General features: G+C 54.2%; 1 protein-coding gene across 1 annotated transcript in view; it reads left to right on the plus strand.

Annotated features, from left to right (window-relative positions):
• Nucleotides 1-1699: 1699 nt before the first annotated feature.
• CTNNBIP1 (catenin beta interacting protein 1) overlaps nucleotides 1700-27083 on the plus strand; it is a 29098-nt gene continuing 3714 nt past the window's right edge. The window contains exons 1-4 of the mRNA XM_047085362.1: nucleotides 1700-3485; nucleotides 3619-3703; nucleotides 8811-8929; nucleotides 9517-9607. Coding sequence (XP_046941318.1) covers nucleotides 8834-8929; nucleotides 9517-9607 — 187 coding nt within the window. The 5' untranslated portion in view covers nucleotides 1700-3485; nucleotides 3619-3703; nucleotides 8811-8833. The remainder of the gene's footprint in view (nucleotides 3486-3618; nucleotides 3704-8810; nucleotides 8930-9516; nucleotides 9608-27083) is intronic.

Genomic DNA, 27083 nt, shown 5'->3' on the forward strand with positions numbered 1-27083 from the left:
CCCCTTCCTGCAGCCACAGGGGCGTCCGCGCTCTCGCACGGCTCCCATCCTGCAGTTCCGCCTGTGCCCATGCCGCCCATCCTCGCTGTCCCTTCTGTCACCCCCCCACAACCCCCCGGCCCAAGCCCCCGCTCTCTCCTGGTCCAGCTCGGCCCCGGCCTCTCTTCCCGCGGCAGCCACACCCTCTCATGAAGCTCAGACTCTTACCTGAGCCCCCCCTGCTTGACCGCCTCTCCTCACCCCTCACGGGACCCACCCACGTGGTCCAGTCCCAGCCCACCTTGACACCTCTCACCCGACACCTTCTCTCTCCGGGTTTTTTTTTTTTTTTTTAATTTTTTTTTTCAACGTTTATTTATTTTTAGGACAGAGAGAGACAGAGCATGAACGGCGGAGGGGCAGAGAGAGAGGGAGACACAGAATCGGAAGCAGGCTCCAGGCTCCGGGCCATCATCAGCCCAGAGCCCGACGCGGGGCTCGAACTCACGGACCGTGAGATCGTGACCTGGCTGAAGTCGGACGCTTAACCGACTGCGCCACCCAGGCGCCCCTCTCCGGGTTTTTTAAAGACCAAATCTTCTCCTGCTTCGGGACCTTTACGTGTGCGTGGCCCCCCACCCACCTCCTCGCCGTTCAGGTGCCAGCTCAGGGGTCACTTCCTCGGCTGCCTCCCCTCCCGCCTAGGTCAGGCCCCTAGATGCACATCCTCGAGGCACCTTGCCATTTACCTGGGTATGGCTTAAGACCCGCCTCCTCCTCACTCACTTGCCACAAGCAGATCACAGCTCTTGTGCTCACCTGTGTGTCTTCAGCGCCTAGCACAGGGCCTGGCATATAGTAGATGCTCAATAATTGCTCAGAGGCCATCCCGGTGCCTTCAGTGCCCTTCTCCTTCCTCTCCACCAGCAAACTCCTGTTCATCCTCTCCCTGGTTCTCTTGGCAGCCGGTCCCCCCTCCTATGTCTTGTCACAGAGCTTTGCACCTCCCTTACTCTGCACATACTACCCCGGGTCAGAGCCCTGGGTCTTTTCCTGGCGCTCCTGAGCTGCGCGGGGGGCAGTGCTGGGCACGGTATATCACCGGCAGTTGGCAGTCTGGACGTGTTTGGGTCTTGGCCTGACGCACCTCTTTGGCTCGTTGTTGCTTACTGTTTGTGTCGTTTTCCGTCTGCTTTGTGTAGTGTGAGTTCCTTAGCCACTCGGTCACTTCCTGGAAGGCAGGCTCAGTGTCACGGCCCCACTTTTTGCATCTCCTATTCCAGGAGCCTGACACGGGGCTGTGCACACCTAGAAGGGTTTTAGTAAACCCTCCTTTTTATTTAATTTAATTATCTTATTTATTGAAAAATTTTTTTAATATTTATTTTTGAGAAAGAGAGAGAGAGACAGAATGCAAGCCGGGGAGAGAGGGAGGGAGACACAGAATCTGAAGCAGGCTCCAGGCTCTGAGCTGTCAGCACAGACCCTGACGTGGGGCTCGAACCCACGAACCGCGAGATCATGACCTGAGCCGAAGTCAAATGCTTAACCGACTGAGCCACCCAGGTGCCCCTTATTTTTTATTTTAGAGAGAGAAAGCAGGGGAGGGGGCAGAGGGAGAGGGAGAGAGAATCTTAGGCAGAGCATGGAGCCCACCCGACACAGGGCTCAATCCCACGACCCTGGGATCGCGACCTGAACCAAAATCAAGAGTTGGACTCTCGACAGACTGAGCTACCCAGGCACCCCAGTGAATCCTTCTTGAGTCTATGTCATATCTACATTTATTTAAATGTCGTGTCTACTTAAGTTAGTAGGGGCCTTGGCAGTTTTGGGAGGCACCTTGACATCTTTTTTCTCATTCTGGAACATCTTTATAATTTGTGGGACCCAGTGCAGGGCCCCTTGTTCAAAAAGTAGTGACCATTTCAAGACTGTGATAGCAGAGGTTTAGACCAAGGGTGGGGCTTCTAAGCCTCAGCTCATGAAGCCGGCCCTGATCTCATTGTACCCAACGAGGGAAGATACGGTAGATAGAGCCCATGATTTCCTTTTTACAGATGGCAAAATGAAGGGCCCAAAGGGCAGTGACCAACCTCAGCTGTGCAGCTGATCGGAAACAGTTCTGCTCCTGGAGCACGCTGACTGTCTTATCCTGGCTCAGGGGCCCCCACAACCTTGAGCCTCAGTTTCCTCCTCTGTAAAATGGGGGCATCGACCTGATCATAAAACGGCAGCTAGAACAGCTGGAGGTGAATCCCTGGACGGTCCCATCGGGAACATCACCTCAGCTTGTGGATGCCTTCCCCCTAAAGTCACAGATACAAAGTTCTTCTCTGCTTCTGGGAAGGGCCCGAGTCCTACAGACAGTAGGAGGCTAATTGGCTTTTGTGGTAGTTGAAGAAATTAAAGCCCTCAGGAGTGGAAGAAGGCTGTCTTCTCATCTCTTTTTGAAGGAATGTGGGCACTTGGGTGGAAGTTTCCCCAGGGAGCCTTGGTATTTCGATGCTTTGATATCTAGAGGAACGAAAGAGAATTAATCGCTATAGATGCCCGTTCCCGCAGGGGTAGTCTGAGGGTGGAGGGAGTGGCAGGAGTGGGTGGCGGGTCCTCCATCCGAGGGCCATTGCTGGTTGAAGAGAGACCCAGACTAGAGGCCAGAGGTTTGAGCAGCATCTACCTGTAGGGGAGGCTTTGGAAATCTCACTTTCTCTGGAAAACACGTTTTCTTCAGCCCCTTGGGCTAGTGAGCATCTCTCTTTGCTGAAAGACAGTGGAAGAGGGGTCTCGCTGCTCCCCGAGGTCCTGCACCTCCCTTACAACAGGTTGCTCCAAGTGTTGGCCTCAGATCTCTGTCCTCACAGCGGGGCTGAAAGCTGGGGGTCCGCCTGTAACCAGGGACTCCGAGGTCAGTGCGCACAGCACAGGAGGTGACCGGGCCGGAGCGGCCGGGCACCACTCCCCAGTGCCCCCGCCTGCCTCTGGCCGTGCTCCTGCCAGGGGAACCTGCAAAGGGCCCGAACGGTGAGGTTGTGTGTCAGGGGGCAAAAGAGGAGAAGGAGAAGGCAGCGTTCTTTGATTCCTGCAAGAGGTGTGTTTGGGGCCAGTAGACCTGTGGCCAGGCGCTAGGTTGTAAATGACCCGCAACTGTGTTTTATGTTGTGTGGGGGGTGAGTTTATGTTCACACATGCAGCTACAGGTGCTCGCCAAGCACAGGACAGACGTAAATGCGTGTCCGAGCACAGAGCAGGTGGAGCCCGGGCTGTTTGGTGGGTGGGACGCCTTCTCGTGCAGGTTCAGGACTTGCCCATCAGCTGCCCTGGAGTGACTCACCCCGGTGACAACGTCTCTGAGCACAGCTCTCAGTTGGACTTGGTGACTAACCCAAGGAAGGAGGGTGCGTGGTGACCTGCTTCAGCCGGAAATGACAGGCGGGCATTAGCTGCGCTCAGCACCTTATCCCAGAGCCGTTGGTGCGGGTTCCCTGGGCCGGCCAGACACACAGGTATTTCTGGACTGCGACAGAACCCGTTGCCATGCGCTTCCTGCCGGTGCCGGGTCCCCATCAGCGTGGGGCGTGGACGCCCGCTTCGGGCCCTCCCGGCTCCTCCCGTGACCCGTGTTCTGTGTTTCCACAGGGCCGCACCTGCCTATTTTTCCCCGGCCACAGCCCGCCCTGTGCAGTTGAGCAGCTGTTTGCCTGAAGTTAATTTCCAGAGGCAGGTAAGGACCCCAGGGGAGGGGCTTCTGGTAACGGGCCCTAGAGCAGTGCTGGCTGGGGAGCAGGTCTCGGGGCCGGGCTTGGGAGCTCATCTCGCTTCCTTCCCCGCAGTGCCTGATCCTGGCTCATTTCTGCAGCCCGTGTGGGTTCTTCCCGTCAGGGCTGTGCTACCAATCTGTCGCTTAGGCTAAGATGTGTACAGTCTCTGAATTAATATCGTGCGTTAAGTTCTGCGAATCACGCAATGATACATTGTAATTTTATGCAAGGTGAACATTGTATAAATGTAAATGTACATTTTTTAAATGCAAGCACTTAAAGTATATCGTAACTTTTTTTTAAAGTTTATTTATTTTGAGAGAGACAGAGGGAGCACGAGTCGGGGAGGGGCGGAGAGAGGGAGACAGAGACTCTCAAGCAGGTTCCGCCCTGTCAGCGCAGAGCCGATGCGGAGCTCGAACTCACGATATGGTGAGATCGTGACCTGAGCTGAAACCAAGAGTCGGATGCTTAACCGACTGAGCCACCCAGGCGCCCCAAAATCAATGTACCACAACCTAAAAAAAAAAATGGGTTGAACGAAAGGCAAGTGCTGGAACCCATGGAGCAGAGGTGGCTTGTGTGGGTCAGGGACGCTCTGGCCCAGCCTGAGGTTACCCACTATTCTCCAGGCAGGTGTAAGACCACCCCAGGTATAAATGTATATTCCAGTTTTATAAATGTGGGTGTTCAAACAGCACGAGCTGCAAGTTTATAAATAAAAATGAGTGCAGGTGGCTGTGTTTGTATCGAGGGCCACACATGCCTGTCAAAGGGAGGCCCGCTCTCAAAGCTGTTTATCAGAACGGGTCTGACTGCTGCACAGAACCCTCAGCCCTCCTGCTCTGGGACTCCTCCTGCACCACGACCCATCTCAAGTGCCGGCAGCCGCTTCACAGCTGGAGACCGTGTGCAGCCAGAGGTCAGGTCCTTGCAGAGCAGGGCAGGAGCGTGCTGTCTGACGTGTGACCTCCATGTCTCCCACGGAACGCAGTGTTGCCTAAGCCACGGGCCACATTTGTCACTTTGTGTGGATCCCTCCCAGTGGCTGGGAGCCCCTGCCCCACTGTCCTCTCCCTGTCAGACTCCTTTCAACCGAGATGCGGGCTCCGCACCAACAGGAACGTGCAGGGTGTGGTGGGGAATGTGTCTGTGCGTCTGCACCTTGGTGTCTGAATTGCATTCGTGCCCATCAGCTGTGATCTTCTGGAATCGTACCCACTTTTTACATAACCGCGGATACCTGCAGCATAATCTATGGCCACAGGCCTGCACCCTCACCATTCATTTGGGGAGTTGATGGTTTCCTGTTTCTTTCCATTTTCCATTTTCTGGCCCCTCTATGCTTCTCCCTAGTCAGCTTCCATAATGGTAGTGTCTTAGGGGAGGGAGCAGGTCTGTCTCTGACTTGGGCGGTTGACACTGAGACATTTTCTGAGGATTTAGAATGGAAGTATCAGCACTGTAGACGATGGGACGCCTACAGAGCTAGCTGGGAGGCCATTAGTGAGAAGCATCATTACTTTTGCCTCTCACCGCTGAGGACTGAATAACTACTGTGTCTAAATTAGTTGCGGTTTAGACTCACGTGATTCAAACACATTTTAATGGAGACCAGTTCTTCATCCCTACAGGGGAGCATAAGAATTTTCAAATGAAATTAATCTGATACTTGTCAGATTTGTGATGAAAATTTAAGAGCGTGTTTGCTTGGATAGGCACCAGACCCAAACATGCTTTAATATACTTGTAGCATATCAGTGACTGAAATGGATGTGTTTTGGGACTGATTATGATTTACTCTCTTCTTTTTTTTTTTAATTTTTTAAAAATGTTTATTTATTTTTGAGAGAGAGAGAGAGAGAGAGAGAGAGACAGAGCATGAGTGGGGGAGGGGCAGAGTGAGAAGGAGACACAGAATCCGAAGCAGGCTCCAGGCTCCGAGCCGCCAGCACAGAGCCCGACGCAGGGCTCGAACTCACAGACTGCGAGATCACGACCTGAGCCGAAGCCGGACGCTTAACTGACTGAGCCCCCCCAGGCGCCCCTGATTTTCTCTCTTCAATTATTAATTTTCTTCACATTGGCACCTCTGATGCAGTTTCTGTTTAGGACGGAACCACGTAAACCAGTCGTGATGTTCTAGTCTGTTAGGATTGCAGGGTGCTCGTGGCTACATTCCGCCCTAGATCCAGCCCTGGGCGCATTCCGCTTGTGCAGCGGCCCGGCAGAATCAGCTCAACAGTAGAGCTCAAAGAATACCAGAAAACCAGAATTTGGGGAAATGACAACGGTCTTCCCCAAAGCAAGAAGAGGCTTTGCCAGGGGAGCGTGCTGAATTGGGAGTAGCCTGGCCCCAGAGACCCATTCAGGCCCCACCGACACCCCGGGCCCACGACTGGGTGGTGTAACCCCCCCCCCGCAGTAATCATAATATGAATGTGGGAGGTCCCCCAGACAGCGGGGCTACCATGGCAGAAGACCGCGGAATGGGATTGATCTGTACAAGATGCAAGGGGTAGGGTTGTTGGACAGAGCAAAGTTCTGTAAAAACAGACGGTGTAAATTGATTCACTCAAGCTCATGGTCACGCTCACACTGATACACTCCTGTGGGTTCTGAGGCTGCATCTCTGTTGGTGGAAGCTTGGCCCGTCAGGAAAGGACAGTGAGGAAGGGGTTCCCAGTCACTGGGCAGCCAGGACCCCTACGTCCTGGGATGCTCAGCAAAACCAGATACATATCCCTGCCTCGGCAGAGCTGGCCCCGGAGTGATGGATAGATCTTGCTCTGGGACCTGGGACTGGGGTGTGGTTTGTGACCTAGGATCACACACAGTAAGAGCTGGAACCAAATGGGCCTGTTGGGGAGCCGGGGAGGGGGTAGGCGCGGAAACTCACTGGAATTCTGGTTCTTTTGTACACGGTGACACCTAGTGGCTGGTCCCTGTACTTCAATGCTGTCTTTCACAAGGAGAGAGCAAACTGACCACTAGTCCTTGGACATGGGACGGAGGTGGGAGACTTTCACTCCCCGAAGCCCTGACTCCCCGTTTGAAAGCTCTGTGGAGTGTTTCAGAAGTCCTCTGGGGAGCACCGTGGCCCAAGACACTCCACTTGCTCGAATGGAAGTCCTTTGTCAAGGCTCAGTGTGGTTGTGCAGACTGGATTGGGTACTTTGGTCTGTTTCAACACGGTGACATTTGGCCCTAAATCAGCGTGGGTATTAGAGAGAGAGGGAAACTTGCACACCACGGGCTGTCTCGATTTTTCCATTCGGCCAACTGGGTGGTGTCTATTAAGTGCATGCTAGGCACGGTGCTGGGCTGTGGAGGACGGGGTGAGCTAGGCGGGCCCTGGCCTTCAAGTCTGGCCGGGGAGAGACAGTAAGCAAGTACTCCAGCAGGGCACTTCCAGAAAATGGGAACGAGCCCGGGCTATGTGACCGAGTGGGTGTAGGGGGTGTGGGACACAGAACCTGCTTCAGCTATGCTGTCAGGGAAGGTTCCCGGGGAAGGCGTCTTTAAGCAAGTTGAAGGGTGAAAATAAGCCAGTCCAGGCTCAGGGGACACCCAGTGCAAAGCCTGCTGGGGGAAAGAGCTTCTTGGCATGTTCTAGAAATAGCCTGGGGTCAGGAAGGCAGAGTGTGAGGGGAGGCATGAGGAGAAGCAGGCCTCATGATCACTCTGGGGTAGTGCAGTGGGAGGAAGTGAAAAGGGGTCAGTGTGAAAAGCAGTGATGTCCCAGACCCGGGCTCCCATCAGAGACCCACTTGACATGGCTTACCCCTCTTTCCTGGTTACCAGCGCTCACTGGGCTCTTTTCTGAGCCCAGAGGGGGCGGCAGGTGGGTAGACAGTACAGTGGGTTGTCTGGGGCTTCAGTGGGGAGAGGAAGGCCCCAGAAGGAGACCTGCTACCTCAAGTATACAGCCACTCCTTTAGCCCCAGCCTGCCAGCTTTTGGGCCTGTTGTGTGGACTTTTAGGACCAGAGCCCCTGGTAGCTTATGGGGACTGGACACTTGACAGGGACCTCCAGGGAGGCTGCTGCCCAGGACTCTGGCACATTTCTGAGTCTGCCCTTTGCCCGGAGAGCAGGACTGCCTGGGAGAGCCTGCTGGTCCAGGGCTTGCTGGCCCCCGAGGATGGGCGGCGTGAGGAGTGTCCTTGGCTCGCGAGCCAGGCTCCCTGGGTCCCCCGAGAGCAGCTCCTTGGCAGCGGGGCTGCTGAGGCTCCACCCCCACCAGCTGCTGCGTTATTTCTGACTCATCCAGGAGTTACAAGCCTGTAACCCAAACCCCTCCACGCCCGGCTTCCTCTCTGCCGGCTCCTCCTAGAGTGAGGAGACCCTGGGACGGCTCTCCTGGGACCTCTCTGCAGGTTGGGTCCCTGCTGTACCCAGACGCAGCTGCTGCCCTCAGGAGCTGCCCTCTGACAGGTGGGGTGGGCGTGCGCGCGTGACGGCAGTGAGCTCAGGTGGGCGTCTGTGCCCCACAGCCCGGGCCTGCCTGTCCCCATCGAGGGACTCCTTGGAGCCCGGCCCAGGAGCTGGCCTCTTGAATTCGTCAGGGGCTTCTGCTGAGGGGGCTGCCCAGGCCTTGGGGCTCAGTACCGATCTCATGGTTTCTCCAGCCAGAGGCGCCAGCTGGCTGCTTCTGGTCATGTCACTTTTGCTCCTTCTGGAAGTTGCATGCTTGGAAAACCTGGGACACTTAGGGCTCCATTCAGCACATCCCCTGTGGCTGATAGCAGGGCTCTTGCTGGGGCGGGGGGGGGGGGCGGCTGGAAGGTCGAGCTGGCCAGAAGTCTGGGTCAGCTTAGACTCCCTGGGCCTGACAGCTCCTCGCAGAGGGTGCTGGCCGCCAGCGCCTGCTCCGGGATCTAGCTGCTCAGTGTGGCTGCCTGGGGCCGGTGGGGGTGAGGGAGGAACAGGCAACTCGCCACCTGCTCTGGGCTCTCAGAAGCGAGACCCTGCAGCACTGTGGGCTGCCTGACCACTCCTGCCCAGCACCCAGTCTGTGTCTGGTGGGTCTCGTCCCGAAGCCCGCTTCAGTGCCTCTCCTCGCTCCGCAGGAGTCCCCAGGGCTGGCCAGGGAATGAACCGCGAGGGGGCTCCCGGGAAGAGTCCGGAGGACGTGTACATTCAGCAGAAGGTCCGAGTGCTGCTCATGCTGAGGAAGATGGGATCAAATGTGAGTGCCTTTGGGGTGCCAAGCAACGGGTCCTGCAGGGAGGGTGCTGCCGTGGGCAGAGCAGAGGGCCTATAACCGTGTCCTGTGGCAGCTGTGGTCTGCGGAGGGGGATGCTGGGCTTGTGGTTTGGCTCTGTGGCTGATTCATGCCACTGAGAGCCCTTCCTGTCCAGCTCCAGGGGTACCGCTGGGACAGTCTTCCCATCCCCGTGCTGAGCCTGGGCCAGGCGGGTGTGAGCCCTAAAGGCCCTGACCTTCCCGCCCTCCCGTCTCCCTGGGAGGTGTCCAAGGGGCGCTGGGCAGGACGGGCACTGAGAGGGCAGCACTGTTCAGAAAGAAAGGGATGGGCTCCCCGGGCAGGGCCTGGGCTTCCTCCTGGCCCCGTGCTGCGCTGGAACCCAGTCTCAGATCTGATCCGAGTGGCAGGGCCTGTGGGCCCATGGACCAAGTTTGGGGTGGGGTCAGAGGGTGCTCGCTCTGGAACTGAAGGGTCAAGAGTCAGGAACAGGGGCCCAGGGATTACAGGAGCAGGTACCTTCTGGGAGCCGGCGTGCGCTGCCCCTCACAGTGGCTGTCTCACCCTTGCAGCTGACGGCCAGCGAGGAGGAGTTTCTGCGCACCTACGCGGGGGTGGTCAACAGCCAGCTCAGCCAGCTGCCCCAGCACTCCATCGACCAGGGTGAGTCCCGGCCAGGGCGCCCCGCCATGCCCTTCCCAGAGGCGCCTAGTTGGGTTTTCTGGAGAAAACTTAGCTCCTGGGGCAGACAAGGGAGGGCGGCTGCCTCCCGTCCCCAGAGCTGAGGTCCAGGCCTGGGCCCATCTCTTTCCCGGGGTGGGAGCCGAGGACCCAGTCGGGTAATGGTGGGAGCCCTTTCTAGGCCCGGGGGAGGCAAGAAATGGAGATGTCCGGGGCCTCTGGTTTTTGCATTTCCTCAGCCTTTGGCTTGACCCCTGCCCACCCAGCACCCTGTCCAGGGAGAGCGTGAAACCAGCCTCACCTGCTAGGACCTGCCCTAGGCACCGGTTATGCGGGGAGCTGGTGTGTTCCTGGCTGCACCCAGGCGGGAGGCCCCGATGGCTCTGAGTGCCCGAGGTGTCCATCTGCCTGAGGGAGCTCTTTCTTTTCTGGGTGCCCTCACCCGATCGTAATAATGGGAGTGGGAAACATTTAAGTATTTATTGTCCGGCAGGCACATGGTGAATGCTGGATACACGTAGTTTCATTTTATCGTGGGCAGCTACTGGTTGTATTACTTGCACTTAACGGGCAAGGAAATGGGTTCGGAAGCCCATAAGTGGTCGCCCTGGTCTTACAGCCAGTCGCCAGAGGGCTCAGGATGCAAACTTGTCACTGCCCGTCCTGGAGCGGCAGGGGGCTGCCGAGTGCTTGTGGGCTCTGTCATCTGAAAGGCTTGCCCGACCCCGTAGCCCACGGCATCCTGACCAGCACTTCCATCTCGTCCTTTCCTTTTAGTTTTTCGCTTAGTTGGAAATATTTGCCATAAAATTGTGTGGCCTGTGGGGTGTCAGATGTGAGCTGGCTCCCGGCAGCAGGGCGACGAGGGGCGTGTGCTGACCCGTGGGGCCGAGGAGGAGAGCAGGTGTAGCACGCAAGGCCGCCTGTCTCGAAGCAGTCCCTGCTCTCCTGGATATCATAGGCCTCAGCTCTGGCGCAGGGCCCAGTTCTCCAGCTCTGACGCCGGGTGTCACCTGGCCTGTGCACCCAACTCAGCAGAAACGTACAGGGCGTCCCAGTAGCTCGGGCAGCAAATTGGGACAGCCACTCGCTGAGCACAACCTGCCTGGGCCACATTCGTGCCACAGCCTGCTGTATACCGACGGTTAGGGGCGGGGTCTGCCCTTCGGGGGTTTGGCTTCTGGGAGGGATCCTTTCTTTTTTTTCTTTTCTTTTATCATATAAATATACAAATATATATATATTTATATATATATATATAATTTAAGTAATCTGTAATCTCTACACCCATCATGGGGCTCGAACTCATGACACTGGGGTCGAGAGTCACACGCTCTTCCGACTAGGCCAGAAGAGAGACATCCTTTGTTATCCACAGATGATCTGGGTTTCTAGCACGGTTCCCCCTTGCCCCCCAGGCCCTTGAACCATATCTCCCTGAAACCCTCAGGCTTCTGGGTTCCTAGGACGTCACGTTTTCTCCCACCCCAGTTTTAGGTCACTGAATCAACCAGAATTTGGGCTGGTGATAAGAATGCCTCTAGTAAAATGCTGTTAATGGAAAAAATCATAATAAGTTATAGAACTGTATGTCAGTGTAGAAAACAACCCCCCGACACACATACACTCACACGTGTACGTGTGTAGGAAAAAAAGCTGAAAGAACATATACCAGGCTGTTAATAGAGAATTTTGATGTGGGTAGAACTGTCTATATAAAGGACTTTAACTTTCCAAGTCACACATTTTCGTAAGACTAATTTTTTAACATTGCACATACGTTTCTTCTGTAAAATGGGGAAGTTTTGTTTTTTTTTTTTAAATGTTTTTATTTTTATTTTTGAAGGAGAGAGAGACAGAGCATGAGCGGGGGAGGAGCAGAGAGAGGGGGAGACAGAGAATTCGAAGCAGGCTCCAGGCTGTAAGCTGTCAGCACAGAGCCCAACATGGGGCTCGAACTCATGAACTGTGAGATCATGACCTGAGCCGAAGTCGGACGCTTCACCGACTGAGCCACCCAGGCGCCCCAAAACGGGGAAGTTTCTAAAAAGCATTAAGAGAACCCTCCATCTTGCCTAGCTAAGCCAGCAGTTGAGAATAAAAATGAACTCTGTGGAGTTAAGCCCATGGTGACCTCACATGCCCTAAAGCATCTGGGCCATCAGGAGCGAACTGTGGCCTGTGAGGGTGACCCCAGAATCTGGGCCCTCCTCGGTGAGGGGTGTCCACGGGACAGCCAGGCAGGCCTCAGATACATCTCCCAGGGAACAGGCTGCTGAAGCTGCAACGGGACCCAGAGGAGGGTCTCTGGGGATGCTGGTGGCTGGGGTGGCTCTCTGCTGTTGGGGTTCCCCGCATACTGCCCCGGGTCCCCGCGGTTACCTCCGAGCTGAACCAAACAGGAAAACACACGCTGCAGAAAGTCCTGAGGATTCCCGTGGCCTGTGTAAGAGGAGGGTGGGCAGCAGTGCCGGAAGAGCATCATGTATTTTGTGCCCTTAAGGACCCCGCACACAAATGCAACAAAACAGTTCTCGGCACAGTCTCTCCCGCTGTAGAGGCACAACCCTGAGAGCAGGACCCTGCATGTCTGCCCACACCGTGGGGCCAAACGGGTCTTGGCTAAAATTCTAGCCTTCCCACCTCGTCTGTTGGCAGGGCCAACCTCAGCTGGTGCCGCAGGGATGCCGCTGTCAGGGGCCCAGGTGCTGTCCAAGTGGTAAAAGCCCTGGATCACTGCTTCCAGTGCCTGGGATCCCAGCATAAAAGACCCCTCAAAGGCCTGGGAGCAGTCAGGGTGGTGGGGGAGACAGTCGGACAGAAATCTGGTGTGAGCCCCTCCTGCCACGAGGTGGCGCTGTGTCTCAGCAAATGCCCAGCGCTCTCCTCCGCAGAGAGCAAAGTCTCCTTCAGCTCCCCTCTGGGGGCCTCGGACCAAAGGGACAGAGCTCTGCATTGGTCTACTGTCTTTAGACTCGCATACGCTTCCCCTCTGGGGCTGGAGGGGTCTGGTACTGGGGGCACTGCTTGCCCTCCCTGGCCCCAGAGACAAGAGTGGGCTGGGCATCCCTAGCCCCACGCCCGGGCCTCCCGCCTCCCTGGTCTTCCCCTGGTGAACATGTGTGCAGGATCTGCCGGGCCCTCGCTGGTGCCAGAGACCGTGCTGTGTGAGCCTGGCTGGCCTCTGCTGGTCTGAGACCACTCACGACAGCCTCCTCCTGGAAGCCCTCCTTCCCTTCCCCCGTCCTCTGTGATACACCTGTCTGTCCTTCTGTCTCTCCGTCCCCCCAGGCCCTACTTCTGCCCCCTCTGCTCACCGCCCCTGAGCGCTCCTTTTCTCACACCACCCTGGTGCCCTCGACATTCTGCCCTCCTCTCTGTCACACCTCCCCCTGGGGGTCTCACATGCTCTGGTCAACGCCCTCCAAACACACACCCTCAGCCCAGACCCTCTCCTGACCCCCCAGAACTTTACGTGCAACTCCCTACTGACCGTCTGGCCACAGACAACCCACGCTCAGATCCAGATTCACACTCGACCCACCGAATCTATTCTTCTACCTGTATTCTAGGTCGTGATGGATGTATCACCAAAACTCCATGGCCCTGGGGATTCCTCTTCGAAGACCCAAGTATCTAGCAAATTATCAAGTCCTTGTGATTCTCTTGCCTTAAGGCTCCTCAAATCTGCTCTGTCTTCTCCGTCTTGGTTTGAACCCTCGTTTTGTTCAGAGCACATATTCATTTTTGTCTTGATCGCTGCAAACAGTTCCTGGCATCTTGACTCCTCACCTTGTCCCTCCAGTGCACTTCCCACCCCTGGCTCAGCAGGTCTTGTCCCGACTTAAAATGCTGCCTTGTGGATGACGTCCAGCCCGCTAGCATGATGAGCGGGACTCCCTGACACTTGACCTCACGCACCGGAAACAGCCAGAGCCAATGGCTTTCAGCTTCTGTCTCAGGCTGGCCTTGGCGCCTCCGCATTTGCCTCCAGGCTTCCAGGAGCCCAGCGCTGACCCCCAGCCTTCCTCTGCCTGTCGCCGGCCGGGCCAGGCCCTCTTGTCATTCCCATCCTGCACATGCATCCTGGCTGAGCTACTCCCACGGTCTCCTGGTCGTCTCTTGAGCAATCCCGAGACCCTTGAGCTTGGGACTATGGCTTCCCACCTTGTATTTCTGGGGCTGCGTCCCCCCCCCCCCCAACCGAGGCCCAGTGCACGCTTGGACAAATGAATGGGCCAGGCTCTCTTTGGGTCGGAGAGCCCACCATCCCCCAGAAAGGCAAGAACGTGGAGCCAATCTGAGTGTTGTCTCCTGCTCCCCGAGGGTGACCGAGCAGACCCTACAGCCAGGCAGGACTGACTTTGAGCCAGAGATCAATACCCCTCGGGAAAGGTCACCTTGCTGAGGAAGCCCAGCTGTAGGTGTGGGGGTCGAGAGCTGTAGCTTCCGAAGAGCGGGCTGGGCAGAATGCTGAGCTCATTCCCTTCTTATCACCGGTGCTACTGTCTCCATAACACGTACCGATCCCTTTTCCTGGTTATGGAATAATGCATAGTCATTGAGGAAAACTGGGGAAAGGCAGGAGCGGCAGAGAAACCTGAACAATTGAATCCTACCGCAAGCTATGATCACTGTTACCTTCTGCTCAGTTCCCCATCAACCTTTTTAAATTTTTTTTTTCAACGTTTTTATTTATTTTGGGGACAGAGAGAGACACAGCATGAATGGGGGAGGGGCAGAGAGAGAGAGAGACACAGAATCGGAAACAGGCTCCAGGGTCCGAGCCATCCGCCCAGAGCCTGACGCAGGGCTCGAACTCACGGACCGCGAGATCGTGACCTGGCTGAAGTCGGACGCTTAACCGACTGTGCCACCCAGGCGCCCCCCCATCAACCTTTTAAAACTATGTTTGTTGGGTTGCCTGGGTGGCTCAGTCAGTTAAGCATTCGACTCTTGATTTCGGCTCAGGTCATGATCTCATGGTTCATAAGTTCAAGCCCTGCATCGGGCTCTGTGCTGACTACAGGGAGCCTGCTTGGGATTCTCTCTCTCCTTCTATCTCTGCCCTGCCCCCGCTCCGTCTCTCTCTCTCTCTCTCTCTCTCTCTCTCTCAAATAAATAAACATTAAAAAAAATTAAAATGTACTTGTATTCACAATCACAAATTGGGGACTGAATGGTATATATAAACATCTTAATATCCATTTTAACATCCATGTTTTACTTACGGTAATTTTTTAAAGTTTATTTATTTTGAAAGAGAGTGAGAGTGCATTCGCGCGTTTGTGCAAGTGGGGGAGGGGCACAGAGAGAGGGAGAGAGAGAGAGAATCCCAAGCAGGCTCTGGGATGTCAGCGCAGAGCCTGACGTGGGGCTTAAACCCACAGACCGTGAGATCTTGACCTGGTCCACCAAGGCACCCCAACTTATGGCAATTTTAAAGTATTTTCCAACAATTTGCAAGAAAAGATTTTAGCGATTGCATAATAAGCAGCCACGTGGCGGCCCAGAATTCACTGCCCAGACCTTCCCCGTGGGACATCTGTTTCTCATTTTTGCTATTAATTACAATAGCAGCAAACATTTATTGAGCCCTTCCTGTATGCCAGCTTCCGCGTCAAGAAGCACACAAGGGGTTATCCCGGTGAATCCCCGCCACAGTCCTGCAAGGCAGGTGCTTTCCCTTTCGAGAGGAGAAACCGGCCTGGGGAGGTTTAGTAAGCTGCTCAAGGCCTTAGGGAGCCACCAGTGTGGGCGTGGCAGGTGTCAAACGTCCATCCTTGCCTGTAAATCTTCCTCTTCATCAGTGACTTTAAGATAAATTCTAGGAGTGGCTTTAAGGCCATGTGCATTCTTCTGCAGGACTGCGTCTTATCTGAGGAATGGGTGTGATTTAGGCAATCAACATATTTCAGGAAGGTGCGGGGTGTGGGGGGAGCATTGGACTTTTCTGCTGCCTCTTTATTCTGGGCCCTTCGCCCGAAGGTGCCTATGAATGTGCTGGTTCTCTGAGAGCTCCTGGTCTCTTCCTGCCTCGGCGCTGCCTAGGGGATGGGGCACCCAGCGAGCGCCAATCCCAGGCCCCCACTGGCACTTTGCAAAGCCTGCTTGTGATAAGCTGACTGTAAGAACTCTCATCCTCACGTGGTGCCTTGGACAGGCTCTCATCCGGGAGTCCCGGGGCACTGGTCTGGAAATGGCCCACTTTGTTAAGGAAGCTTTTGTCCCTTCTCCTCCCAGGGGCCTGCCAGGACATCCCCTGGTCTGCCACTGCCCCTCTTGTTGGCCCTGGGAGCTACAGGGCTGGCACAGTCACTGCTCAGGCCCGTTCCAGCCTCCGTCTGATGGCACTGTTTCTCCAAGAGACTTTCCAGGGAAGGTTCCTAGCCTGCAGCCAGCTGGGCTGTCCCAGGGCTCTTCTGACTTTCCCCCTTGGAAGCCAAGGCTGCTGCTCAGGGCACACTGCCAGAGAGCCTAAAATAGGTCATTTGGTCTAAGGGTTGCACTGGGAACCTTGTTAAAATAGTTGTGGTCACAGGCAGACCAGCAGGGAGCCAGTGGCCCCAGGGGAGGGCCCACCCCTCACAAGGGCCTCACGGTGGACCAAGCGAGTGCCCTCCCTCCGCTCATTCCCCCTACTTGGCACTCTCCACGCCCCGGCAAGGTGCCGGCACGATCGGCCCCATTCTACAGCCAGCCTTCTTCCTGGAGTCCTCTCCCACCGCCTCCGGCTTCTGCTCTTTCGCTTCCTCCATACAGCCCTCTCTGACTCCTTCCAGGGTCCGTCTGAGCCCCTCTTCTCCCTCAGGAGCTCCCTGTGACCTTTCCTGCTGTGTAGCTGCTGTCACATTGGCAGGAGCCCTTTGGGACCGGGATCTGCGCTATGTTCCCAGTCACACGTTCAGCCCCTGGTCCAGCTTCTGGCACAGAGCTCGGGTTTGCTGGATCCTTATGTAGACCGAGCCTCTGGGAGGCGACTCCTGCAAGAGTGTGGACTGTCTGCGGGGGGTTCTGTGTTCTTTCCTTTCCCACGTGGGGCTCCAAGGCTTCTCCCAGAGGCTCTCGGTGATAACAAGGTGTGGACTGAAATGATAGTCAGGCCCCGGGAGAATTCCAGCCTATGGGATGGGAAGCTAATTCTTTTTTTTTTTTTTTTTTAACTTTAATCAACACTTACATGAGAATTGTCTGTAACCTGGTAATAATGAAATTGAACAAAGAAGATCCCATATGCATAGAATCAAACTGAAAAATCAATCGGAAGGATTTTGCATGTGATAATCCGTGTCGCAGAAAAAAGAAAAAAGCATCCCAAGAAAGGGTAAGGAATGTGCTGAAGTGCAGGACCAGCTGCTCCATTCAGCGTTCTAGTCCTGGCCTGTGAAGGGCTGCTTTGACCCTTCTTTAACCAGCCTAATGGGTTCTATTGTTTAGAACCAGGACGGGGCGCTCCTGGGTGGCTCAGTTGGTTGAGCGTCCGACTCGAGCTCAGGTCATGATCTCACGGTTCATGCAGAGCCCATTTTGGATCCTCTGTCTCCCTCTGTCTCCCTCTCTCTCCCTGCCCCTTCCCCACTTGTGCACGTGTATGCTGTCTCTCTCTCTCTCTCTCTCTCTGTCTCTCTCAAAAATAAATAAGTATGACTAATCCCGAGGGAAGGGAAACCCACCCAGAAAGCCACAGAGAAAAGGTGCTATTTGCCTGGGCCCTGATGGATGTGTGGGAATGTGTGTAGGGCGTGGAAATTGGAGGAAACCTCTGGAGCCTGCCCAGTGTGAGTATTGGGTGACTTCGTGTCCCCCTAAGAGACTGGTGAGCCACTTACGGTGAGCCCTGGGGAGACGTCACAGGACAAAGGGTAAGGCAGGGAGATGGCTGGAAGGTCACAGTGACACCCACCTGTGAGATGCAGATGTTTTTCAGAGGCGGAACATTGAGGACCGAGAACCTGCAGGCAGGCTGAACAGGTGGGGATGGGGTTTGAGCCCCAGGGCCAAGTTCGGGACACACAGCTGCTGGGAGAGCTCTGAGTAGGAGGTGCCTGGGGGGTGGGGGTCCCGGAAGGGTGGGAGCCAGGTCTGAGCTCAGGTGCAAAGTGAGATCAGGTACAGGACTGAGAGTGGACCAGGGTGAGGCGTGGGATCAGGGGAGGTTGCGCAGGGAGGGCAGGCAGAGTGAGGGGAGGAGGGAGCCCGGTGAGGACAGCACTGAGGACAGCGGGAGGGGGATACCGGCCAGCTCTGAAAGGAGGGGGCTGTCAGCAGGGTCACTGTCAGGGTCCCTGGGGCTTATAATTGAGAAGTCAGTGCGACTTTCCCCTGAACAGTTTCTGTGGAGCCCTGGCTGGAAGCTAGACTGCCGCAGGCCTGGGCTCCGTGAGGAAACGGAAGTGGGGGCACAGAGGTCTCTTTCAGATGCTGGCGGAGCAGGGATGTCAGCTTGGGGTTGGGTGGGGCTCCAGGGACAGTCTGTAGCAATGAGTTCTCGGAGTGCCGGCCGGGACCACCACACCTGGAGTGCCGAGGGTGCTTATTAAAAATGCAGGCTCCTGGGCCCCACCCAAGCCCTCCTGAATCAGAATGCCTACCAGGGAGCCTGGGAGTCTGCCTTTGAAATAAGCCCCCAAGGTGATTGCGATGCCCGCTAGGATTTGAGAATATACCAGGGCTTTGGACGAAGACCTGGTCGGTCCTGACCCCTCGCACCCGCTCCTCCCAGATTTTGTCCCTTCTGCGCATAGCCAAGCTCTCCGGTCCGGGAGAGCTTACATTCTGGGAGACCAAAGAATTTGACCAACAAGTACCTCACCTGGAAAACAGCCCCAGAGGTAGGGCGTGTGTGTGTGTGTGTGTGTGTGTGTGTGTGTGTGTGTGTGTGTGTTGGGCTCAGCGGGGGGTGTGGAAGGGCGGGAAGGGCAGAGGTGGGTTTGAGGGAGCTAGAACTCCAAGTAGTGACCCCACAAGATGCTGTTGATGATGCTATCTGACGCAGACATTATCCTGGCCGGTCAGATGGGTGGGATGGGTGCAGTTTATCACAATTCGCAGATGAGAAAACCAAGGTAGATGTGCAGATACGTTGCCCAGGTGGGCAGGGTCAGACCCAGGCCTAGGTCCCGGGCTGCTGGGGTCCACTGAGGGAGCCCAAGCCCCGAGAGGCCCTCCCTGGCTGGGCGGGAGGCCCAGCGCCTCTGCTAGGAGCCAGTCCCACGTCTGGTGCCGTGTGCTCACTTTCTGGCAGCCTGAATGCCTGGTGCCGTGGTTGTCAGCCGGGAGCCCAGTAGGTGCCACCAAGCCCGGAGCCTGCTTTGGCTGCTGAGACCTTAGTGGATCTGTGGCCGCCGTCCCCATGGCAACCAGTATCATGCTGCCTCTAGGTAAAAGCCATCCCCTGGGAACTTGAGGCATCAGAGCTGAGATGTATAGAACCCCCGGGGTTCCTAGGCTGCCTCTGCTAAAAACAGCGCCTGCCACCCAGCGGATTTGTCTGGGAGGAGAGGAGGTGGTGTGGGAGCCTCATCGTGTGGAAACGCTCCCTCTTGGAGGAGGCTCTGGGACCTGTTTCCCCAGGAGCTTTGCTGCCTGGCTCGCAGCTGGTAGCTGAGCCGCTGCAGTTTTGGGTAGCTCGGTAGCAGCTAGTTAGCTAGTTAGTTAGCTAGCTAGTTAGCAGGTAGTTAGTGCTGATGGCAGGCTCACGGACTAAGGAGGAAGTACCCCGGCCCCAACCCCAGAGGCAGACAGGGAAGGTGGGAGTTGCCCCGACACTCCGGAGCGTGCGCTCGTGTTTCCTCTCTAGCCCGTCAGCCGTGTGGCCGGGGCTGGGCAGGTCGGACTCCCCGGACTGTCGTGAAGCCCTCAGCCCAAGTGAGTTTCCTGTGCCGTCTCTCGCTTCCGGGAGCCACGGCAGTCGGGAGCCTCTGGGGTTTCAGGGTTGCGTTTCTGAGTTTTTCAGTCCCTAGTTGTTCAGTCTTATTAGGAAGGTGTTTGGGCCCCTCAGGAGGTCAGGAGCGCCCTGACCCCAGAACATCTGAACCCGAGTAGTCCTAGGAAGCTCTGCCCAGAGAGGGGTGCAGGGGAGCCCCGCCCCATGACAGGGGGAGGCTGGGCTGGCGAGAGCTCATGGCTCTGAGTTGGGCGATGCGGATGCCCCTGCCAGGGACTGATGCTGCTTCTGGGAGTCCCCCGTTTTATCCGGTGACGTCTGTGCAGGGCTGTGCCTGCACTGTAGGGCCCAGGGCCGGCCGCCTTTGGGAGCTGGGCGAGGCTTTTCACGCCATGTGCCGGTTTCTAGGCCGGGTCTGCCCTAAGAGCGGTTTTTCCTCCCCGTCCACCTTTGAGTACTGGTTCTGAGGTGGACTTTGCAGGATCCAGAGCTAGGAGAGCTCTGGCCGCCTGCAGCCGGGTGCTCTGGCGGAATCCAGGCAGGGACTACACGGTCAGCGCATCGCAGCGCCCGAGGCCCGTCCCTTCCTTCCCCAGTGCCTGTCTCTCTGGGCAAGGTCCCTCCTGGAGAGGGCGGGTGGTTTCCAGAGCAGTCCTCGTCCGTCCCAAAGCTTGAGCCCCAGGGTCCGCCTTTCCAAGACTGAGCTCCCCCTTCCCTGGAAAAGAGTGAGGGGCACGAGCAGGAGAACCCCAGGCGTGTTTGTGGAACAGTCCACATCCACTCTGCACCTCAGGGCCGTGGCCGCCTGTTTCCTGTCCTTTGTCACCCGTTATCACCCACCAGGCTGGAAACACACAGCTGATGGGAGTGTGTGCCGGCAATTCAGGAAGCAGGCGGAGGTGCTTAGGTATTGCTGAAAAGACCTTTCGAGAGACTCGATGTGAGAGCCTCAATTAGCAAGAATGATTCTCCAGCCACTGGGGGTTGTCTGTGTGCCCCTGGGGCTTTCTCCATACACCCTGCCCCCTGCCTCCTGTCCCCTGTCTCGATGGCAAGGTGCAGGTGCCTTCAGTGAGCCGGCACATGGCTGAGGCCGGTGCTGGTGCTGGTGTGGAGCCTGTTCTGGGCTTTTGACTCTGCTGGTGCGAATTCATCCTGAGTTTGCAAACAGACTAGTGAGCCCATTGTCTGTCTCCCGCCCCCAGCGAGGGGCCAGCTTCCCTTTTCTAAGCTCCTGCATAGTTGTCATTTTTCTCTGCCCAGTCACTTGACTAGATTCTGTTAAAGGGGCAAAGCTGGCATTGGACGTGGGTTGGGTGCCCTGCCCCGGTTCAGGGAGCTGTGTTCTCACCAGCGCCTCGGCCCTGCTTTCCTTAGCAGGTGAGCCATGGGACCGGGGAGACATCAGGGCCAAGCCGTAGGCCAGGGTGGGGCATTGGGGGGGCGGGAGGCACGGGTCTGGGCTCGGGCCTCCTCCCGAGTTGGCGTTTTTGGTTCCATGTTGAATCCTGTCCCACTGTGCCAGAGTTCTTTTGGTGGTGTTTTTTAAATCCCGGGTCTTGGTTCCATTCTGATGGACGGGCCCAGTCTCTGCCGGGAAGCCTGGACAGTCACAGTGCTCTGGGTGACTAGAGCGAGTCAGTTATTCCTTTCCCCAGAGAGGCAATGGCAGTGTGTCCTGGTGAGGAAGCATGGACTTCAGGGTCTAGGTCTGGGTCATCCCTGTGCTTCTGATTCCCTGAGTTGCTATAGGGGTTCTCTCCTCATCTGTACAATAAGGATTCATCCTGTCCCACGAGCTCTCCCAGGTGCTGTGCATCTGTGAGTGAACAAGATAAAGTCCCTGATTACATGGAATGTGCCTCCCACTGGGGAATCAAAGATCGCATGAATATATAACGCTGTGGTTGGTGCTGAGGGTCCTGAAGGAGGCTGCGCCACCCTGAGGGACTGACACAGGGCACTATTTTATTTTTTATTTTTTAATGTTTATTTATTTTTGAGAGAGACAGAGACAGAGACAGAATGCGAGTGGGTTAGGGGCAGAGAGAGAGGGAGACACAGAATTGGAAGCAGGCTCCAGGCTCTGGGCTGTCAGCACAGAGCCCGACGCGGGGCTCGAACTCACGAGCCGTGAGATCACGACCCGAGCCGAAGTCGGACACTCAGCTGACTGAGCCACCCAGGCACCCCTCACAGGGCACTGTTTTAGAAGCTGTGGTCAGGGAGGGTCTGGGGAGACGATTTTGCCCAGACGCTGGCATGAAGTGCAAGAGCGGTGTGTGACATGAACTTGGGGAAGAGCACTGAGGCAAAGGAAACAGCAGCAAGTGCAAAGGTCCTGAGGTACAAGTTACCCGTTCCTGAAGGACAGCCCAGAAGGCCCACAGGGCTGGAGTGGAGTGAGGAGATGTGTGTGTATAAAAGGAGGTGAAGAGACAGCCAGAGGCCAGACGTGTTGGCTCCTGCAGGCCGTGTGGAATTTGGAGTTTACTTTTGAGTATGATGAGAAATCTTGCAATAAGAAGCCTTTGGAGAGTTTTGAGCAAAGGAGTGGCAGGGTCTGACTTACGTTTTTAAGAACTTCCTCCTCGCTGCTGCGTGACAATGGGCAATTTGGGGGCCAGAGTGCCGAGATCCAGGAAAACGGGCCCAGGAGGCTTGATGGGCAGTGGTAGCCTGGACTGGGTGGTGGTTGGGGAAACGGTGACGTAGCCAGGATGTAGTTTAAAAGTAGAGCCGACATGAGGCACCTTGCTGGCTTGGTTGGAAGAGCGTGTGACTCTTTTTTCTTTTTTTAAATAAATGTTTATTCATTTTTAAGAGAGAGAGAGAGAGAGCAGGAGGAGGGGCAGAGAGAAGGGGAGAGAGAGAGAGAATCCCAAGCAGGCTCCTCACTGCCAGTACAGAGCCTGGTGCGGGGCTTGAACTCACAAACCATGAGATCGTGACCTGAGCTGAAGTCAGATGATGCTCAACCAACTAAGCCACCCAGGTGCCCCCAGCCTGTGACTCCTCATCTTGGGGTTGTGAGTGTGAGCCCCACGTCGGGTGTAGAGGTTCCTTTAAAAAAAAACAAAAACCGGGGCGCCTGGGGGGCTCAGTCAGTTGAGCGGCCGACTTCGGCTCAGGTCATGATCTCGCAGTTCGTGAGTTCGAGCCCCGCGTCGGGCCCTGCGCCGACAGCTCGGAGCCTGGAGCCTGCTTTGGATTCTGTGTCTCCCTCTGTCTGCCCCTTGCCCGTTCATTCTCTGTCTCTCTCTGTCTGTCAAAAATGAATAAACGTTAAAGAAATAAAATTAAATTTAAAAAAAACAAACTAAAGGATAATAAAAGTAGAGACAATCAGATTTGCTGGTGTGCTGGACATGGAGTGTGTGTGTGTGTGTGTGTGTGTGTGTGTGTGTGTGCGCGCTTGCATGGGATGGGAGTGGGGGGATCGGGAGGATCCCTTGCAGGATTTTTGAGCGACCAGAGGATGGCCGGGCCCTTGCTAAGGGGGGCGGCTGAGGGTGGAGTGGGCCGGAGAGCCCGTTTGACGTTCCGCCAGCTGTGAGGGTTCCAATGTCTCCACCTCCTTGCTAACTCCTATGGTCACTTTTTGATTCTGGCCCTCCTAGTGGCTGTGAAGTGGTGTCTCATTGTATCTTTGATTTGCGTTTCCATGGTGACTAATGATGTTGAATTGAGCATCTTGTGACGTGGTTGTTGACCATTCTTCTATCTTCTTTGGGAAAAATCTCTAAATCTCTACTCGAGATCTTTGCCCATTTTAAAAATTGAGTGGACTTTTAATTATTATCGAATTGTGTTTATTTATATATTCCAGGTACCGGTCCCTTACCAGATATGTGACTCGCAAATATACTGTCCCATTCAGTTGGTTGCCTTTCCACTTTTTTTTTTTAAATGTTTATTTATGTATTTTGAGAGAGTGAGACAGAGTGCACACATGCATGCGTGTGGGCGGGGGTGGAGGGAGGGGCAGAGAGAGAGAGAGAATTCCAAGCAGGCTCCCTGCTGTCAGCGCAGAGCCCAATGTGGGGCTCGATCCCACCCATGAGATCATGACCTGAATTGAAACCAAGAGCTGGACACTTAACTGACTGAGCCACCCAGATGCCCCTCCACTTTTTTTTTTTTAATTTTTTTTTTTAATGTTTATTTTTGAGAGAGAGAGAGAGACAGAGTGTGAGCCAGGGAGGGGCAGAGAGAGAGGGAGACACAGAATCTGAAGCAGGCTCCAGGCTTTGAGCTGTCAGCGCAGAGCCCGTCGTGGGGCTCGAACCCATGAACCGTGAGATCATGACCTGAGCCGAAGTCGGACGCTTAACCGACTGAGCCACCCAGGCGCCCCCTCCACTTTTTTTTTAATGTAAGTCTTCTCATTGTCATTTTCTTTAAAGCTTCTCTCTCTCTCTCTCTCTCTTTAAGTTTTTCTTTTCTTTTCTTTTCTTTTTTTTTTAAGTAATCTCTACACCAAACACGGGGCTTGAACTCACGACTTGAAAATCAAGGGTCACATGCTCTCCCAACTGAGCCAGCCAGGCGCCCCAGCAGTTCACTTTTTTGGTAGCATCCTTTGAAACATAAACATTTTTAAGTTCAATAAAGCCCAATTTATCTGTCTTTTATTTTCTTCGGGTGTGCTTTGGTTGTCCTATCTCAGAAATCAGTTCCTAACCCAAGGCCATGAAGATTTACTCCGGTGTTTTCTTCTAAGAGTTTTATAGTCTTATAATTTTATAATTTTGGCAGTTATATTTAGGTCGTTGGTCCATTTTGGGTTAATTTCTGTACATGGTGCAGGGTAAGGGTCCAAGTTCATCCCTGGCATATGAACATCCAGTTCCCTTCTCTCCAACTGAGTTGTCTTGACACCCTTGTCGAAACCTAACTGACCCTAAGTGGGGGGATTTATTTTTGAACTTTCAGGTCGGTTCTGTTGATCAGCCTGTCTACCCTTAACACCAGTACCACCCTGTCTTGTCTATTGTGGCCTTGGAGTAAATGATACAATCCCAAAGCGTGAGTCCAACTTTGTTCTTCTTTCTCAAGACAATTTTGGCCGTTCTGGATCCTCTGCATTTTCCATGTGAATTTTAGGAGCAGCTTGTCAATTTCTGCAAAAAAGGCCAGCTGGGATTTTGATAGGAGTTGTGTTGACTGCCTTTCCAGGATGTTGTCAACAATGATGTTTTGTACTTTTCTCAGTACGAGTTCTACAGTCCATTTGTCCAGTTTATTCCTAAGTATTTTATTATTTTTGATGCTATTGTAAATGAAATTTTCTTTTTTAAAAAAATTTTTAGGGGCGCCTGGGTGGCTCGGTCGGTTGGGCGGCCGACTTCGGCTCAGGTCATGATCTCGTGGTCCGTGAGTTCGAGCCCTGCGTCGGGCTCTGTGCGGACAGCTCAGAGCCTGGAGCCTGTTTCGGATTCTGTGTCTCCCTCTCTCTGACCCTCCCCCATTCATGCTCTGTCTCTCTCTCTCTCAAAAATAAATAAACGTTAAAAAAAATTAAAAAAAATTTTTTTTTAATGTTTATTTATTTTTGAGAGAGAGAGAGATAGAACATGAGCAAGGGAGGGTAGAGAGGAGACACAGAATTTGAAACAGGCTCCAGGCTCTGAGCTGTCCACACAGAGCCCGACATGGGGCTTGAACTTACCGACCATGAGATCATGACCTGAGCCGAAGTCGGATGCTTAACCAACTGAGTGACCCAGGTACCCCATAAATGAAATTTTCTTAATTTCATCTTCAGATTCTTCATTGCTAGTGTATAGAAATACAAACAATGAGGGGCGCCTGGGTGGCTTAGTCGGTTAAGCGTCCAACTTGACTCAGGTCATGATCTCGTAGTTTGTGAGTTCAAGTCCTGCGTCAGGGTCTGTGCTGACAGCTCAGAGCCTGGAGCCTGCTTTGAATTCTGTGTCTCCCTCGCTCTCTGCTCCTCCCCCACTCGCTCTCTGTCTCTCTCTCTCTCAAAAAATTAACATTAAAATAAAAAAGAAGAAATACAAACAGTGTTTATATATTGATTTTGTATCCTGCAACCTCAAACTATTTATTAGTCCTAATAGTTTTCAGTGAATTCCTTAGGATTTTCTATATACAAGAACCATGTCATCTACAAATATGGTTTTACTTCTTCCTTTCCAATTTGGATATCTTTTGTTTCCTTGCCTAGTTGCCCTGGATAGAACCTTCAACTCAACACTGAATAGAAGTGATAGGAATTTGGGGCGCCTGGGTGGCTCAGTTGGTTAAGCGTCCGACTTCAGCTCTGGTCATGATCTCGCGGTTTGTGAGTTCGAGCCCCGCATCGGGCTCTGTGCTAACAGCCTGGAGCCTGCTTCGGATTCTATGTCTCCCTCTCTCTCTGCCCCTGCCCCGCTCACACTCTGCATCTCTCTCTCTCTCTCCCTCTCTCTCAAAAGTAAATAAACATTAAAAAAAAAAATTTTAAAAAAAAAAAAAAAAAAAAAAAAAAAAAAAAAAAAATTTTAAAAAAGCGACAGGAGCAAACATCCTTGAAATGGGGGGGAGCTTCCAGTTTTTCACCATTAAGGGTGATCACAGCTGTGGGATTTTAATAAATGCCCTTTATCAGATTGAGAAAGCTCCCTTCTCGGGGTGCCTGGGTGGCGCAGTCGGTTAAGCATCCGACTTCAGCCAGGTCACTATCTCGCAGTCCGTGAGTTCGAGCCCCGCGTCGGGCTCTGGGCTGATGGCTCGGAGCCTGGAGCCTGTTTCCGATTCTGTGTCTCCCTCTCTCTCTGCCTCTCGCCCGTTCATGCTCTGTCTCTCTCTGTCCCAAAAATAAATAAACGTTGAAAAAAAAATTAAAAAAAAAAAAAGAGAAAGCTCCCTTCTTTTTTTTTTTAAAATTTTTTTTAACCTTTTATTTATTTTTGAGACAGGGAGAGACAGAGCATGAACAGGGGAGGGTCAGAGAGAGGGAGACACAGAATCCAAAACAGGCTCCAGGCTCTGAGCCGTCAGCACAGAGCCCAATGTGGGGCTCGAACTCACGGACCCCGAGATCATGACCCGAGCCGAAGTCGGCCACTCAACCGACTGAGCCACACAGGAGAAAGCTCCCTTCTATACCAGATGTGTTGAGGGAGGGTCTTCCCATGAAGGGGTGTTGAATTTTGTCAGATGTGTTTTCTGTGCTATTCAGACCATTGTATGGTTTTCGTCCCTGTTTTTGTATTGGTAGGCTGTAATACATGAGTTGATTTTCAGGGGTTAGAACACTCTTGCATATCTTGGGATAAATCTCACTTGTTCAGAGTATATAATCCTTTTTATATATTGCTGTATGGTTTGCTAGTACTCTGTTGAGTGTTTTTGCATAACACAGGTATAATGAATATCTATATTCATAAGAGATACTAGTGTGGTTCTCTTTTCCCATGATGCTTTCATCTGGTTTTGGCCATCTTTTTTTTTTTTTTTTAATGTTTATTTATTTATTTTGAGAGAGAGAGAGAGTGTGAGCCGGGGGGGGGGGGGAGAGAGAGAGAGAGAGAGAGAGAGAGAGAGAGTGAGTCCCAAGCAGGC

The sequence above is a fragment of the Lynx rufus genome, unplaced genomic scaffold (assembly GCF_022079265.1).
Source record: "Lynx rufus isolate CCGP_SWC_20201006 ecotype Redwood Valley unplaced genomic scaffold, mLynRuf1.p SCAF_2, whole genome shotgun sequence".
Lineage (NCBI taxonomy): Eukaryota > Metazoa > Chordata > Mammalia > Carnivora > Felidae > Lynx > Lynx rufus.